General features: G+C 37.0%; 1 protein-coding gene across 1 annotated transcript in view; it reads right to left on the bottom strand.

Annotated features, from left to right (window-relative positions):
* LOC106867962 (mitochondrial dicarboxylate carrier) overlaps positions 1 to 12,002 on the bottom strand; it is a 67,425-nt gene extending 55,423 nt beyond the window's left edge. Inside the window, exon 1 of the mRNA XM_014913044.2 lies at positions 11,497 to 12,002. Coding sequence (XP_014768530.1) covers positions 11,497 to 11,595 — 99 coding nt within the window. The 5' untranslated portion in view covers positions 11,596 to 12,002. The remainder of the gene's footprint in view (positions 1 to 11,496) is intronic.
* Positions 12,003 to 13,675: the final 1,673 nt, after the last annotated feature.

Below are 13,675 nucleotides of genomic sequence, written 5' to 3' on the forward strand. Positions count from 1 at the left end.
ATATATATATATATATATATATACATCTATATTTTATTTATGTATTTATGGGTTTCAGCCAAGTGGCTGTGGTCATGCTGGAGCACCACCGTGACTGTCCGTCTTTATATATATACATATTTTAAAGAGGTCATAGGCCAACAGGTGTTGGGGTCTGACAATACACCATAAAGTTAAACCCTTTATGGACGGGAAACCCAGGATAACTCCATAAACTGGCCTTCACCAGGAAAATATATACACACACACATATACATACACACACACATATATATAGATATGTAATTATGTGTGTGTGACTGTATGACTGTTTATATTCCTCACTCTGTTTACTCAATCTCAACCACTAAAATGAATTTTATAAAGCAAGATTAGTTAGTAATTTTTACAGATATCAAAGTGAAGATCTCGGTCATTACAAGGATTATAAAATCACCAGCTATTCACATCTCAGTGAATTGCTTAAATTATACAATTCAACAAATTCAATAAACTGTTTGCTGTTGTAATATATTATTTCCTGAAACTATCATGCATCTTATATTAGTACATGTTGCTTGTATGTCAAAGTAATTCAAATCACCCTTTGTCTCACACACAATACTCACAAAACAATCGATATGTGTTCAAATGGTGTTCAAAGAAAACATTTTATTCTGAACCAGAAAGGTAAGCCTTCTTTGTAATTATAATAGTATACAAATACTAAAACAAAACAGAGATAATGAATGCAGTTTGCATATGCTAATTCAGGACAACAATTGATTTTTCTTTAATTTATTATGAGTGAAGATTTCAATCTAGACCCTGAGTACTGTCTATCTATATATTAGTTTCTGCTAGTTTAGTTGTTCAACCTACACTTGATTACCTTTTTGTTACATTTCTGCTAAGTGAATAGCTCCAGAGAAGTTCAAAGTCTTGCCAAACTCATAGGAGAGTACTAATGTCCAAATATGAACTATGTAAGTCTTGAAATGAGAAGTTAATATCTGACCCAACCAACCATTGCAATTTCACGAAAAGAAAAAAAACACATTTCTCACAAAATAGCTCCTGGAAAGGGCTCACAGTTTCTGCCCACTGGTGGTGTTGACACAAGAAGTTATTGTATTAACTTCAAGCTACACAATCTACTGACCCAATAGATTTAGTTTTACTACACCATTTTGAGTGTGGCCGTTGCCAGTACTGCCTGACTGGCCTTCGTGCTGGTGGCATGTAAAAGCACCCACTACACTCTTGGAGTGGTTGGCGTTAGGAAGGGCATCCAGCTGTAGAAACTCTGCCAAATCAGATTGGAGCCTGGTGTAGCCATCTGGTTCACCAGTCCTCAGTCAAATTGTCCAACCCATGCTAGCATGGAAAGCGGACATTAAACGATGATGATGATGCTCAGGTTAAAAGTTAATCCTCTCCTGAATCATTAAGACTCCTACATCCACTTCAGATTTCTGAATTCTACTACAACAATGGATAACAGATAAATTGCTCCTGGAAAAGATGCTGTTGTAGTGCAGTAACCTTTCCCAGATTTATCAATTGTAAGTCAACTGATAAATACTTATCAATCAACAATTATTTCACCTAGAATCTTGGAACTTATAACTTCAAACAAAGCCACACAGCTCTTGTCCTCTCAACATCCTTTCCGTTTCACCTTCCATATCCCACATTAAAAAAATTTCTTCAAAATTCCTCTTCACCATCTTTAATCTTTTCCTGCCTTCATTTTCTAACATTTTATTCATTTTATCTTGATTTGTTTTTCTTCTCTGTCCATCCACATATATTTGAAATGTCAACCAACCTAAAAGAAGTTCAAAGTTCACAATCATTGTATCTTCACCCCCACTACCATCACTTCTCTGCCTAACTGTTGACAATATTCCATCAGTATAACCTTATAAATTTTTACTGTACATATGAGAAAAAGAATGCAACAATAGCAGGTCATAAGAAAAAAATGGAAACACAAATAAGTAAATAATAGCAAAATATGAAGGATGAGACTGTAGCGAGGAACAAGAAGCCAGCACCATTTTGAATGAGATCTTGCCAGTAGCCATTGCCAAGTGTGAGACAAGAACAAGATCTCACCTGCAACCATTTGCCATGCGTGAGACGACAACAAGATTCTTGCCGGCAATCAGTATTTAAGTAAGGGAACGACATTCTCTCTTTCACTCTTCTCACGCTTTTCATAGACTTCGTATCATGCTGGTGTATTTGCTGATTGCGTGAAGAATTGTTGGCTGTTTTGTGCTACTTTGCAGCAGTTTTCTGGTTGTGTTTTCTCTCCGCCTTTAAGGATAAATAGCCATGGCAATAGTAAAGAATATGTTCTATTTGGACCTTAGTGGGTCCGAATTGTCCTCTTCGGAGGAGCTTGTACGAGCAGTTGATAGAAGAAAAGAAGGAAGAAAAGTTTTGCTAAACCACATGTTGCTATGAAGATGGTCACTGAGAGCGAACCACATGAACGAGAACTCTGTAAATAAACGGCTATTGAATTGTACTCCACTTGTGAACTTCTTCATGTTCCAGATCCTTGAAACTACAAAAATAATTATAATAGAAGAAGATACTCCACAGGTATCATAAACCTTCCGTTCTATTATAAAATGGTGACCCCAGTCTAAAAGGATTTTCAGCAGCCGAAAGCTTCTATTGTTGTCAAAATGGCTCACCCGACTTAGATCACGCATTCCCTTCCGTAGTTCAGTGCCAGCTTTCATTTTACTTTAATGACCAACCATTCTTTCTAATTTCACCTCTTCACTACAGAAATAGGTTCCTTTTATCTTCTATTTTGTCTCCCACAAAATGACTGGTGAGGGGCTATCTGTAGTGTGCACTTGAGTGAAACTCCTCTCCTCTCTATTATATATACATACATACGAATGTAGTGGATAACAGCTAGCCTTTGGTTGCATTTTGAACCCCGTTGTGTCCACTACTCTGATTGGTTGGTACTGGCGCAATTTGTCTCTTACTCTATTGCGCCAATACGCAGCTTATAACCAATCGAAGCCCCTAAATAAGGTCACGTGTGACAGCCTGTTCTCATCTCAGTTTTGAGCCTACGACTCCTTATAAAACCCCAGCTTCTCATCTCAATGTCTTTTGGTTCCAGACCTTTTAAGGTCTAGCCACTGACCACACAATACACTGCCAGTTCCAGCGACAACACAACAGCAGCCATGTTGAGACTCACCAACTTCGTCCAAAAGTATTCGGCGACCTCCATCTCCATCGTCCTAACTTCAACATCTGTACATACACAACTCAACAAGCACCTCGCCCAGGTTCCAACTCTCCACTGTTCGTGAATTACTTCACCATGGACCAACAGCGAAAAAACCTGTGAGAACTCCTGTACCAAGTAACCGAGGCAGCAGCATCACAGCCACAACTTCACATACGACATGTACCACAACCAGCTCTGCATCATCACCACAACTTCTTGATACAGTATTTCAACTATAGTGTACAATTGACTATGAACTGGTATTTATCATTCTTGTGTCTATGAACTTACACCTCACTTCGATGGCTACAGACTCATTCACTGTCTCTTCTTCATCACCATCCTTATATGTTCTTAATACGCATACATCAATGCCTACATACACACACATACATCATGTTCTCATGACAGCCTGTCTATTATTCTGTATATATGATGCACACACAATCACATATGTTAATATATCAATAAATCTTCTCTTGAACATTCTACCCAGTTGTGTCTCTTTTTTCCCTCTGGCACATATACGCATTATTCTATTTATATTTATTGTATCGACCATGTGATGTACTAAGGAGCCATTTTCATCACCTCACTTCGCACGGATATTACTAACTGGTGACCAGTTACAGCTCCTTGAAACTACAAAAATAATTATAATGGGAGAAGAAGATACTCCACAGGTATCATAAACCTTCCATTCCATTATAAGACATTTTCTGCAAGGAACTGGAAGCTGGAGAATTCAAACACAGCTCATGTAATTGTGTGTGTGTGTGTGCCTCCTACTTTTATACTATCTCCTTTACTTTCTCCTCCTCATAAGTTTCCTCTCTCAGCACACCCCTTCCATTTACTCTATTGTTTATTTATCAGGTCATTCAATTTAAGATAAGAAACCAGTTGCCTTTTCCCACTTTCCAGTTATCAGTTTATTTCTGTGCATTGTTCCTTCCACTTTAGATGCCTTGTTCTAGTAGCAGTCACACTCACACACACAGTATGACCAAATGAATGTGACTATCCTTGTAGTTTGTCATTTTATTGTAAACACTTATCATAATTTGGTTTGAAGAGAGCAGAGAAGATTGACAAGGCAGTAAGGCATGAAATTAAATTATTAAATGATAGTTGGGGTCAGAAAGAGCATCCAACCATAGAAAATTTGTCACAATGAACTTTGTCTGATCCAGGCAAGCAGAGAAAAGCAACAACGATGATGATGATGATGATGATGATGCTCTTCACACTTTGCATCGGTCAATTTCTTTTAGTTTCTTCATACAGCAAACTAAGAGCTACTTTGCTGTATCCTTAGCACATATCTTCATCATCTCAAAATGCAAAGCAATGCTTCTACAGTTTGTTACTTCTGAACAATTCAAAGAAATTTTGATGTGTCTGTAGATCAATAAATCATTGTGTGAGACATCAGCCTTTGTTATTCTTCAGTAATCAGAATCAGATATGAGCACAGATTTGACAACAATGCTTTTGCAAATTTTGATCACCATTTTTGAGGCGCCTGACTGGCTCCCGTGCCGATGGCACATAAAAAGCACCATCTGAATGTGGCCAATGCCAGTACCCCTGACTGGCTATCATGCTGGTGGCACGTAAAAAGCACTATCCGAACGTAGCCGATGCCAGTACCCTCTGACTGGCCCCCATGCCGGTGGTATGTAAAAAGCACTATCTGAATGTGATCGATGCCAGGCCCACCTGACTGGCTCCTATGCCGGTGGCATGTAAAAAGCACCCGCTACACTCTCGGAGTGGTTGGCATTAGGAAGGGCATCCAACTGTAGAAACATTGCCATATCAGATAGGAGCCTGGTGCAGCTGCTGGCTCTCCAGACCACAGTCAAACTGTCTAACCCATGCCAGCATAAAAAAAAAACAGACGTTGATGATGATGATGATGAGGCTGAACTGTACAGACTTCCAAATGGGAGGGAATCATTCAAATAATCTTCTAGCTTTGTTTAGTTGAAACTGTGTTTCATACTCCATGACTTTTCATAACTTGAGTCTTAGGCTTGTTTATGTAATATGCCTAATCTACAAAATACACTTACAAAGTTTGTTAGTCTTCATTTGATTGTATTAACTTATAAAACAATTGATAAGTTATCAACAATCTTTATCCTTAGATAATAAAAGTCTATTAATCCCTTGAAATCAACCTGTTGAGGCTAAAAAAATTACCCACATCAATTATGATAATGAAGAGTAAGCTAGTTCAGGTTTTCGTCAACCATATTGACCCCAGTGATTACTTCAGCCTAGCACTTATATTATTGATGTCTATTTGTTGAACCACTAAGTTATATTATGCAAAGTAACACAACATGCTTCTGCACATTTTATGTCTACCAAATTCCACTCATAAGCTATGGATCACCTTAAGGTTGTAATAGAAGACACTTGCTGAAAAAGCTGCACAATCTTCCATGAAAACATGTTTGGCCATGGGAAATATTATCTTGCTTGGAAACAGGTGAAGGTTGGCCACAGGAAGAGCATCTGGCTGTAGAAAAACTACTTCATAAATTCCTTGTCACCCATGTGAACATCGACAAGGATGACGACTGTTAGGCCTATGTATGAATGTATATACACAAAGGCCTAAGTAGTTAGTAATATTTTCAACTGAACAACATTTAAACACTAGTATGGCACTAAGTTGATAAAAATTACAATCCATGCCTTAAGACATTAAATTTCATCTCTACATTCTAGTTATGAAACTTATCATGGTCAGTTTTGCCTCTCATTTCTTCAGGACTGGCAAGCTACGTAAGAATATAATCTGGAATCAATTCTTCAACTGACTATAACCTTTGCCCTCTAAAGAACAGTTTTGTACCAGGTGTACGAACACAAATGAATGGTAGAAGCAATAACTTTACAAAAGCGCCATTCTAGTCACCTAATAACAGTTTTGTGTTTCACTAAATGACTACAACAGCTTTTCCACATGGTTTCAGTTCAGTTCAGATCATTTGTGAAACGACTACAACTACTAATTGTCACAACAACCATTACAATTGTTACTACAAGGAAGTAATAATACTACATGCGAAAACTTATTAATAAATGAAATTAAAATTCCTTGACAAAAGGTGTTTAGTAAGAATGCCTCCATTGCGTCACTGTTGTTTCTCACTGACACGTTGATCGTATAAATGTTGAGAGACTTTCAAAGCATTGTCATTTTAATACTTGCAAAGGTCAGGCAGAATACAATGAGGCAAATTTTCTATGGTTGGATGCCATTCCTATTGCCAAAGCTGACTTGCTGCCTAGCACAGTAATAGCTCCTCATGACTGCACACATTTTTGTAGAAAAATACCACTTGTATAACATTACACTTATCACATGATATCAAGACAAGGAGAAACACATACATATAAACACACATACAAATACATATAAATACCCATAGACACACATGCACAAATACAAATACACACTCATATACACATACATCATCATCACCACATACATATATGTGTATATATGTAAATATATACCTATGTGGCTGTGTGGTAAGAAGCTGCTTCCCACAACATGGTTCAGGTTCAGTCCCACTGCGTGGCACTTTGGGCAAGTGTCTCCTACTATAGCCTCGGGCCAACCAAAGCCTTGAGTGGATTTGGTAGATGGAAACTGAAAGAAGCCAGTCGTATATATATTTATATATATATATATATTTGTGTGTGTGAGTGTCTGTGTTTGTCCCCCCCCACCACCACCACCATCTGACAACCAATGTTGCTGTGTTTACGTCCCTGTACCTTAGCAGTTCAGCAAAAGAGGCTGATAGAATAAGTGCTAGGACTTACAAAGAGTAAGTTCTGGAGTTGATTTGTTTGACTAAAGGCGATGCTCCAACATGGCCACAGTCAAATGACTGAAACAAGTAAAAAAGAATTTAAAAAAAAAGAGAATACAACAGGCTTCTTTCAGTTTCATCATCATCATCATCATCATCATTTAACATCCATTGTCCATGCTGGCATGGGTTGAATGGTTTGACCAGAGCTGGCAAGCTGAGGAGTTCTAGCAGACTCCAGTCTGATTTGGCATGGATTCTATGGCTGGATGTCCTTCTTAATGCCAATTACTTTACAGAGAGTGCTGGGTGTTTTAATGTGGCACTGCAAGGGTGCTTTTTGTGGTGCCACACGGGCACTTTTACATTGCATTACATGGGTGCTTTTATGTGGCACTTTTACGTGACATCACATGGGTGCTTTTACATGGCACTGCCATAAATGCTTTACACCACCCCAGAGGGACCAGTTTTAATACTTTTGCTGCAGAATATGGGTCTTCTTGAATACAGCAAAGCACTAGGCATTTCGGTCCTTTGTCATCTTGCCTGAAAGGTTCAGTATCCTCAGGTCATTCTTCAGTACTTCATCCCAAACCTACCTGTTTAGCTTAGCCCAGGGCTATAAAAAAAAAAAGACATTTGTCCAAAGTGCCATGTATGAGGACTAAACTTCTTAACCACACAGCTGTGCTTTTCACATACCGTAAATCCTCGAGTATAATCCGCATTTTTCCCCAAAATATAAAGGTCAAAATCCCTAGTGCGTACTATATATGAGGTTAAAAATGAAAAATATTTTCTAAGCAATGTCCGAGTCTCTATTTGCTGTCCGGCAATGTTTATTCAGACGCATTTTGTGATATCGGGCTTGTAACTGATAGTGATAAATATGTAAAAGCAATTTACTGAATATTCATTTTTCACTGACGTTATTTCTGTTATTTCTATATTTTCTGCAAACAAAGTGCACAAAAAAGCTACACATTTAGGCGTAGGAGTGGCTGTGTGGTAAGTAGTTTGCTTACCAACCACATGGTCCCGGGTTCAGTCCCACTGCGTGGCATCTTGGGCAAGTGTCTTCTACTATAGCCTCGGGCCGACCAATGCCTTGTGAGTGGATTTGGTAGACGGAAACTGAAAGAAGCCTGTCGTATATATGTATATATATATGTATGTGTGTATGTGTTTGTATGTCTGTGTTTGTCCCCCCAACATCGCTTGACAACCGATGCTGGTGTGTTTATGTCCCTGTAACTTAGCGGTTCGGCAAAAGAGACCGATAGAATAAGTACTAGGCTTCCAAAGAATAAGTCCTGGGGTCGATTTGCTCGACTAAAGGCGGTGCTCCAGCATGGCCACAGTCAAAAGACTGAAACAAGTAAAAGAGTAAAAGAGTAAAGAGATTTGCATTATGTTATATATACAATAATAATAAAGGATGTTACCGTATATATGTTTACAAACCAAGGAGGTTATATAGACTTCTTTGACTCAAGTTAGAGAAGGGGTGCGTATTATACACAAGGTCTAGGTTTTTCAGAGGTACAGTCCCCTAAAAATCCCCTGCGTATTATACTAAAGGGCGGACTATACTCAAGGATTTACGGTATATAATATTTTAATGAATTTACTCCGAGGTGGAAAGACAGCACTCATAATACTTTCAGGACTTCCAAGACTGGTTGAAGATCAAAAGTGTTATTCTTAGAGCAAAGAACTGGCTTTAAATGCTTGCATCAAACACACTCAGAGGTCAGATGGCAATGGATCAAGTCTACCAGTCAACAGTATCCAGAGAGGTGGGAGAGGGGCAACAGACAGACAAACAGACAAGCATTATAACATAAATGAAGAACACAAGTAGAAATTTTGCCTAAAATAAAAAGATTAAAAACAAAGGAAAAAAATTATTCAGATTCTAAATGTCATAGTTCATAGATTCTACATAAAGTTCACTCAATGAAGAGAAATGCAAACAAGATATAGAATATGTACATAAGGCATATGGAGTTGAATCTGGTATTGTAGGAAAACATACACTGAACACAGAGATAAGGCCATCATCATTGCCATCATTCGTTTTCCATGCTGGCATGGGTTGGATGGCTAGACAGGAACTGGTAAGGCCAAGGTCCACATCAGGTTCCATAGTCAGTTTTGGCTTGGTTTCCTAATGCCAACCAGATTACAGGTATACTGGGTACTTTTTATATGGCACTGTCACCAATGTTTTTCATGTGGGACCTTAATCTCGAAAGGGTTTGCAAAGAAAACAAATGGATTCTTAACTTCGAATATGAAAAGGATAAAACTATACACTGTTAGACATTTAGTTCATTTGCTCTACAATGTGTACCATTTAACCGGACAAATATTAATTTATAAAGGTTGCTTCCCAACCATATGGTTTGGGGTTCAATCCCACTGTGTGACACCTTGGGCAAGTGTCTTCTAATATAACCTCGAGCCAAACAAAACCTTGGGAGTGGATTTGGTAGATGGAAATTGAAAGAAGCTCATTGTATATGCATATGTACATATCTATGTGTATGTGTCTTTATGTATGTGTTTGTACCCCCATCCCCACTTGACAACCAGTGTGAGTGTGTATGTCTCTGTAGCTTAGCAGAGATTGATAGAATAAGTACCAAATTAAAAAAAAAAAAAGTACTGAGGTCAATTTATTTGATTAAAATTCTGCAAAGCAGTGCTCCACCATGGCCTCAGTCTAATGACTGAACCACATAAAAAATAAAACAACATAAGACCACAAATATAGGATAGGAATTGGGGACTGTTCTAACCTCAGGCGAAGTTCTGTTGTCCCTACATACACAAACACAGTATACATAGATTAGCATAAGGTCCCTACACCTGTAGGACATCCAGGCAATTACCAAGTGTGCCTATGCTTAAAGACGACATGGGTAGGTATATAGCTGATATTACATGGATTCCAAATGATAACTGTAATCATAATTATTATTACTATTATTATTATGGTTGTGAGCCGGCAGAATCATTACGACGTTGGACAAAACACTTAGCAAATTCTGCTGAGATCGATTTTGCCTTTCATTTCGCTGGGGAAGACGAAATAAACACCAGTCAAGTACTGGGATTGATGTAATTGACTAAACCACACTCCCTTAAAATTTCAGGCTTTGTGTCTATAGTAGAAAAGATTATTATTGTAATTATTATTGCTATTAGATCCCACCCAGATCACTTTTTCTTTCATCCTACCAGGTCGATAAAATAAGGTTCTAATCAAAGCTTGGGATCAATGACATCAATTAGACCCCCTCCCTTCAAAACTGCTCGTCTCGTGCTTAAATCAGAAGCCATTATAATTATATCGCAACTGGTGAATAATAGCGTCGTTGACAAACAAATTATTGATTTGATTCATTTCTAATGGTGAGCGGCAAGGGAGTGTCTGTAACTTGGTGCAGAACAAGTATCGCAAGGAACTTAGTACTGTAGAAAGAAATCTAACTTGACAGCGAAATTTTTTTAATCTCACAACCTTGACCAGAATACATGAAAGACAAACTGTCCTCATCAAAAGTGAAGAAACACAAATTTCTAGCTTACAGGGGGAAAAATATGCACTCCATGTTTCTTTTAATTAAATGCACAGATCCTATTATCTTAGGATAAGAAGTAGTGACCTTCACACCTTTTTTGATGGCATTAGTGTTGAGAATTAATTTCAGATAAGAATCGGAACAAGACAACAGAATCGACTCGTACAGAGCTTACATTTTTTAACACTAGTGTTAAATTTAGGCAAATGAATTAACATACCAGTTCGCACCGTTTTACATTGTCTATCGATCGGGGTCATTGTATTCTTGTTAGAAATCAAAACAAGAAGCAACAGATTTTATTTCGGTATTTATCATGTTTCATAGATATTCGAGACGTATCAGACGATAATAACAATGCTTGTTTTCAAACAACAATTCCTTAACAATAAACACGGGATATACAGAAAAATAAAGAATCAGTAACGCTACGCCCAGTAAATATGTGAGACCTAATTATAAACAGAGAAGGAAATTTATTGGACTTTTATAAATGGTTTAGAATTCTTAATGAATAAGTTTATTAATACAGGGACGTTTAAAGAAAACATAGTAGAAGACGAAATTTTGAAAAAGGTTTTAGTTTTTGTTTTTTTCACTGAATACGATACCAACTTATCATTACTGTTAAATCAATAAAAATATACGAAATAACTAAGGGTGAAGCATGTAGGATTAGAAACAAATTCTAAATTATACTTAGAACAAATAGCGTGTCATTGTAAATTCTGATGATTCTAAGGAAAATATAAAAAAAACCATGCTGCAGACGTGGCTCTAAGTTTGCAAACCTATAGAAACGATTGCACGTTACCTTCAGCAAGTCCAGTGGATGGGTACAACAAGCTGCCAGAGCACTAGCAACCCCGCCGAAATACCAACGGCCGACACGTTTAGTTTTATCAACTTGCATGTTTCTCTATTATCAGTCTCCAGCTCTTCGATGTTATGAAGAAGTTGTCTTAGTTTTTTCTGTTGTGTAATATGCTCTCAGCTGTTCGTACCCGCGAAACTAAATGTTGTTTTCTTTAAAACAAGGGAGAAAAGTTGCAACGCACAAATCAGGTCCTGGCGTGGTGGTAGTCATACGTTTAGAGTTGCTTCCCTTGACTACATGCATTTATTAAACTGTTCCTGCTTTCAGTTTTATTTTACACCAATGCTAAGAATCATGTAGACTAATTTATTATAATTTTCCAGGTCAGAATTAAATGGGAAATAATTAGAAGAAGACAAAGAAGTATTCAGATTAGTATGCATGTGCGTTGAATGTGTGTTTTATTGTAATTTGATTGCATATTATTTATCAGCAATGATAAATGCAAGGAGATACATTAACTTACTATAGTAGTAGTAGTAGTAAAAACTGGTTAACAAATTAACGAAGAAAGTTACTAAGATCTAAACTATTGTTAATGGCATTGCGATTAATTTTAGATATGTTGAAGTTATATCAATTACTACTATGTCAATTGTTTTATGAGTATGTATGTTAAAATCAGAAATACTCTGGTTTTATTGTATTATCTTGTTATTAATAAATATGTCACTGTTGACGATGGTGTGATTTGTTTGTTGTCGAGAATATTTCCTGGGCATATCTACACAAATGTGCTCCACCCTCCGAAAATGGTTATTTCTCAATGGAATGTTTTATGTTTTAGACAGTGTAGACTACGATTATATCAAAATTCAATGTGGGAGGAAAAAGTGAGCGCATGCATATATGACATGCATCATATAGATATCGGCAAAATGAACTTTAAAATATTGAAAAGAATATCTGATGTGTGTTAGTATGTATGTGTGCGCATTCACCATCACGCACGCATATTAAATTTCGATATAATGGCAATCTACACCATCTGAAGAAGGATCTTTTGTGTTTGGCTGTCACTTTTCAATTTCTTCAATATCTATTCGAATTGATTTAATAGCTTTTAAAGTTTGCAAATTTTGGTTAATTTTAGCCAGTCGAAAGCCACAGACATATAGGTGTCTGTTTCCATAGTAACATGTCAAGCTGTTACCAAGCTGTTTACCCATGTGCTCATTTTCTGCTTATCTAAATACTTAAAATACATGAAGTATGACGTGGTCGTAAGATGTGCTAGAAATAATAGCCAAATAGGCCTTAAATCACACGGCAATTTTCTCTTTCTTCTTCTTTTTAAATTTTTTTTTGGTGGGTCGGTGGGTGGTTTTGCATAATTTTATGAATTCCCGTGTGTGGAATACAAATTCACAAAAAAAATTTCTGAAAATTCAAAAAAGTAAAAAACCTATGAGGGGTTATATGACGTGCACAAAGCCGAATTCCGCCAATATTTCATTTGTTTATAGTTGACAACTTCTGATTGGGTCAAAATGGTCAAACAGGCTGGTTGCTGACATATTTTTCTGTTCTGTAAGGATTTTATCTTATATATGCCCTTTTTATTTGTCTTAATATTTCTTATCAGAAATTTTATACTCCTTTACATTGGTAGTTTTTAAACAAGCTCCTAAATGTCATTCCAGAAGCTTTTCCATCATCAAGAATTGCTCTTTCGTATCTGATAATTTCTTTACACACCTGGTAAAAAAAAAATTTCTAGTTTACTCTTAAGATAGCGTTTTGTCTATATTGGTTTATCCGTTTTTCATACCGTTCAACCCTAGCTGTTTTCACAATCACTCTCTCTAACCATTGTCAGCTTTCGCATCCCCTTTATTCTGTACTTTCTTATTTCTTTATTGCACACAAGGGGCTAAACATAGAGGTACTTTCTCCATAGTTCATTATATTTCCTTATAATTATCAATTGCTCTTACAGTTTACTTTCTAAAACATCACTACTTATATATTCTCTTGTTCTTTTCCATCATAGTTCGTTCTTTTTAGTGTTCCTTCTTGCATCGTTCCAATTCCTTTTTAGGAGAGCGGGTTATATATCTTTAGATATACACCTAACTCTCATACATTAAATTGGAAGAGAACCGAACGCAGAAAC

The sequence above is a fragment of the Octopus bimaculoides genome, chromosome 2 (genome assembly GCF_001194135.2).
Source record: "Octopus bimaculoides isolate UCB-OBI-ISO-001 chromosome 2, ASM119413v2, whole genome shotgun sequence".
In the NCBI taxonomy this organism is placed as follows: Eukaryota; Metazoa; Mollusca; class Cephalopoda; order Octopoda; family Octopodidae; genus Octopus; species Octopus bimaculoides.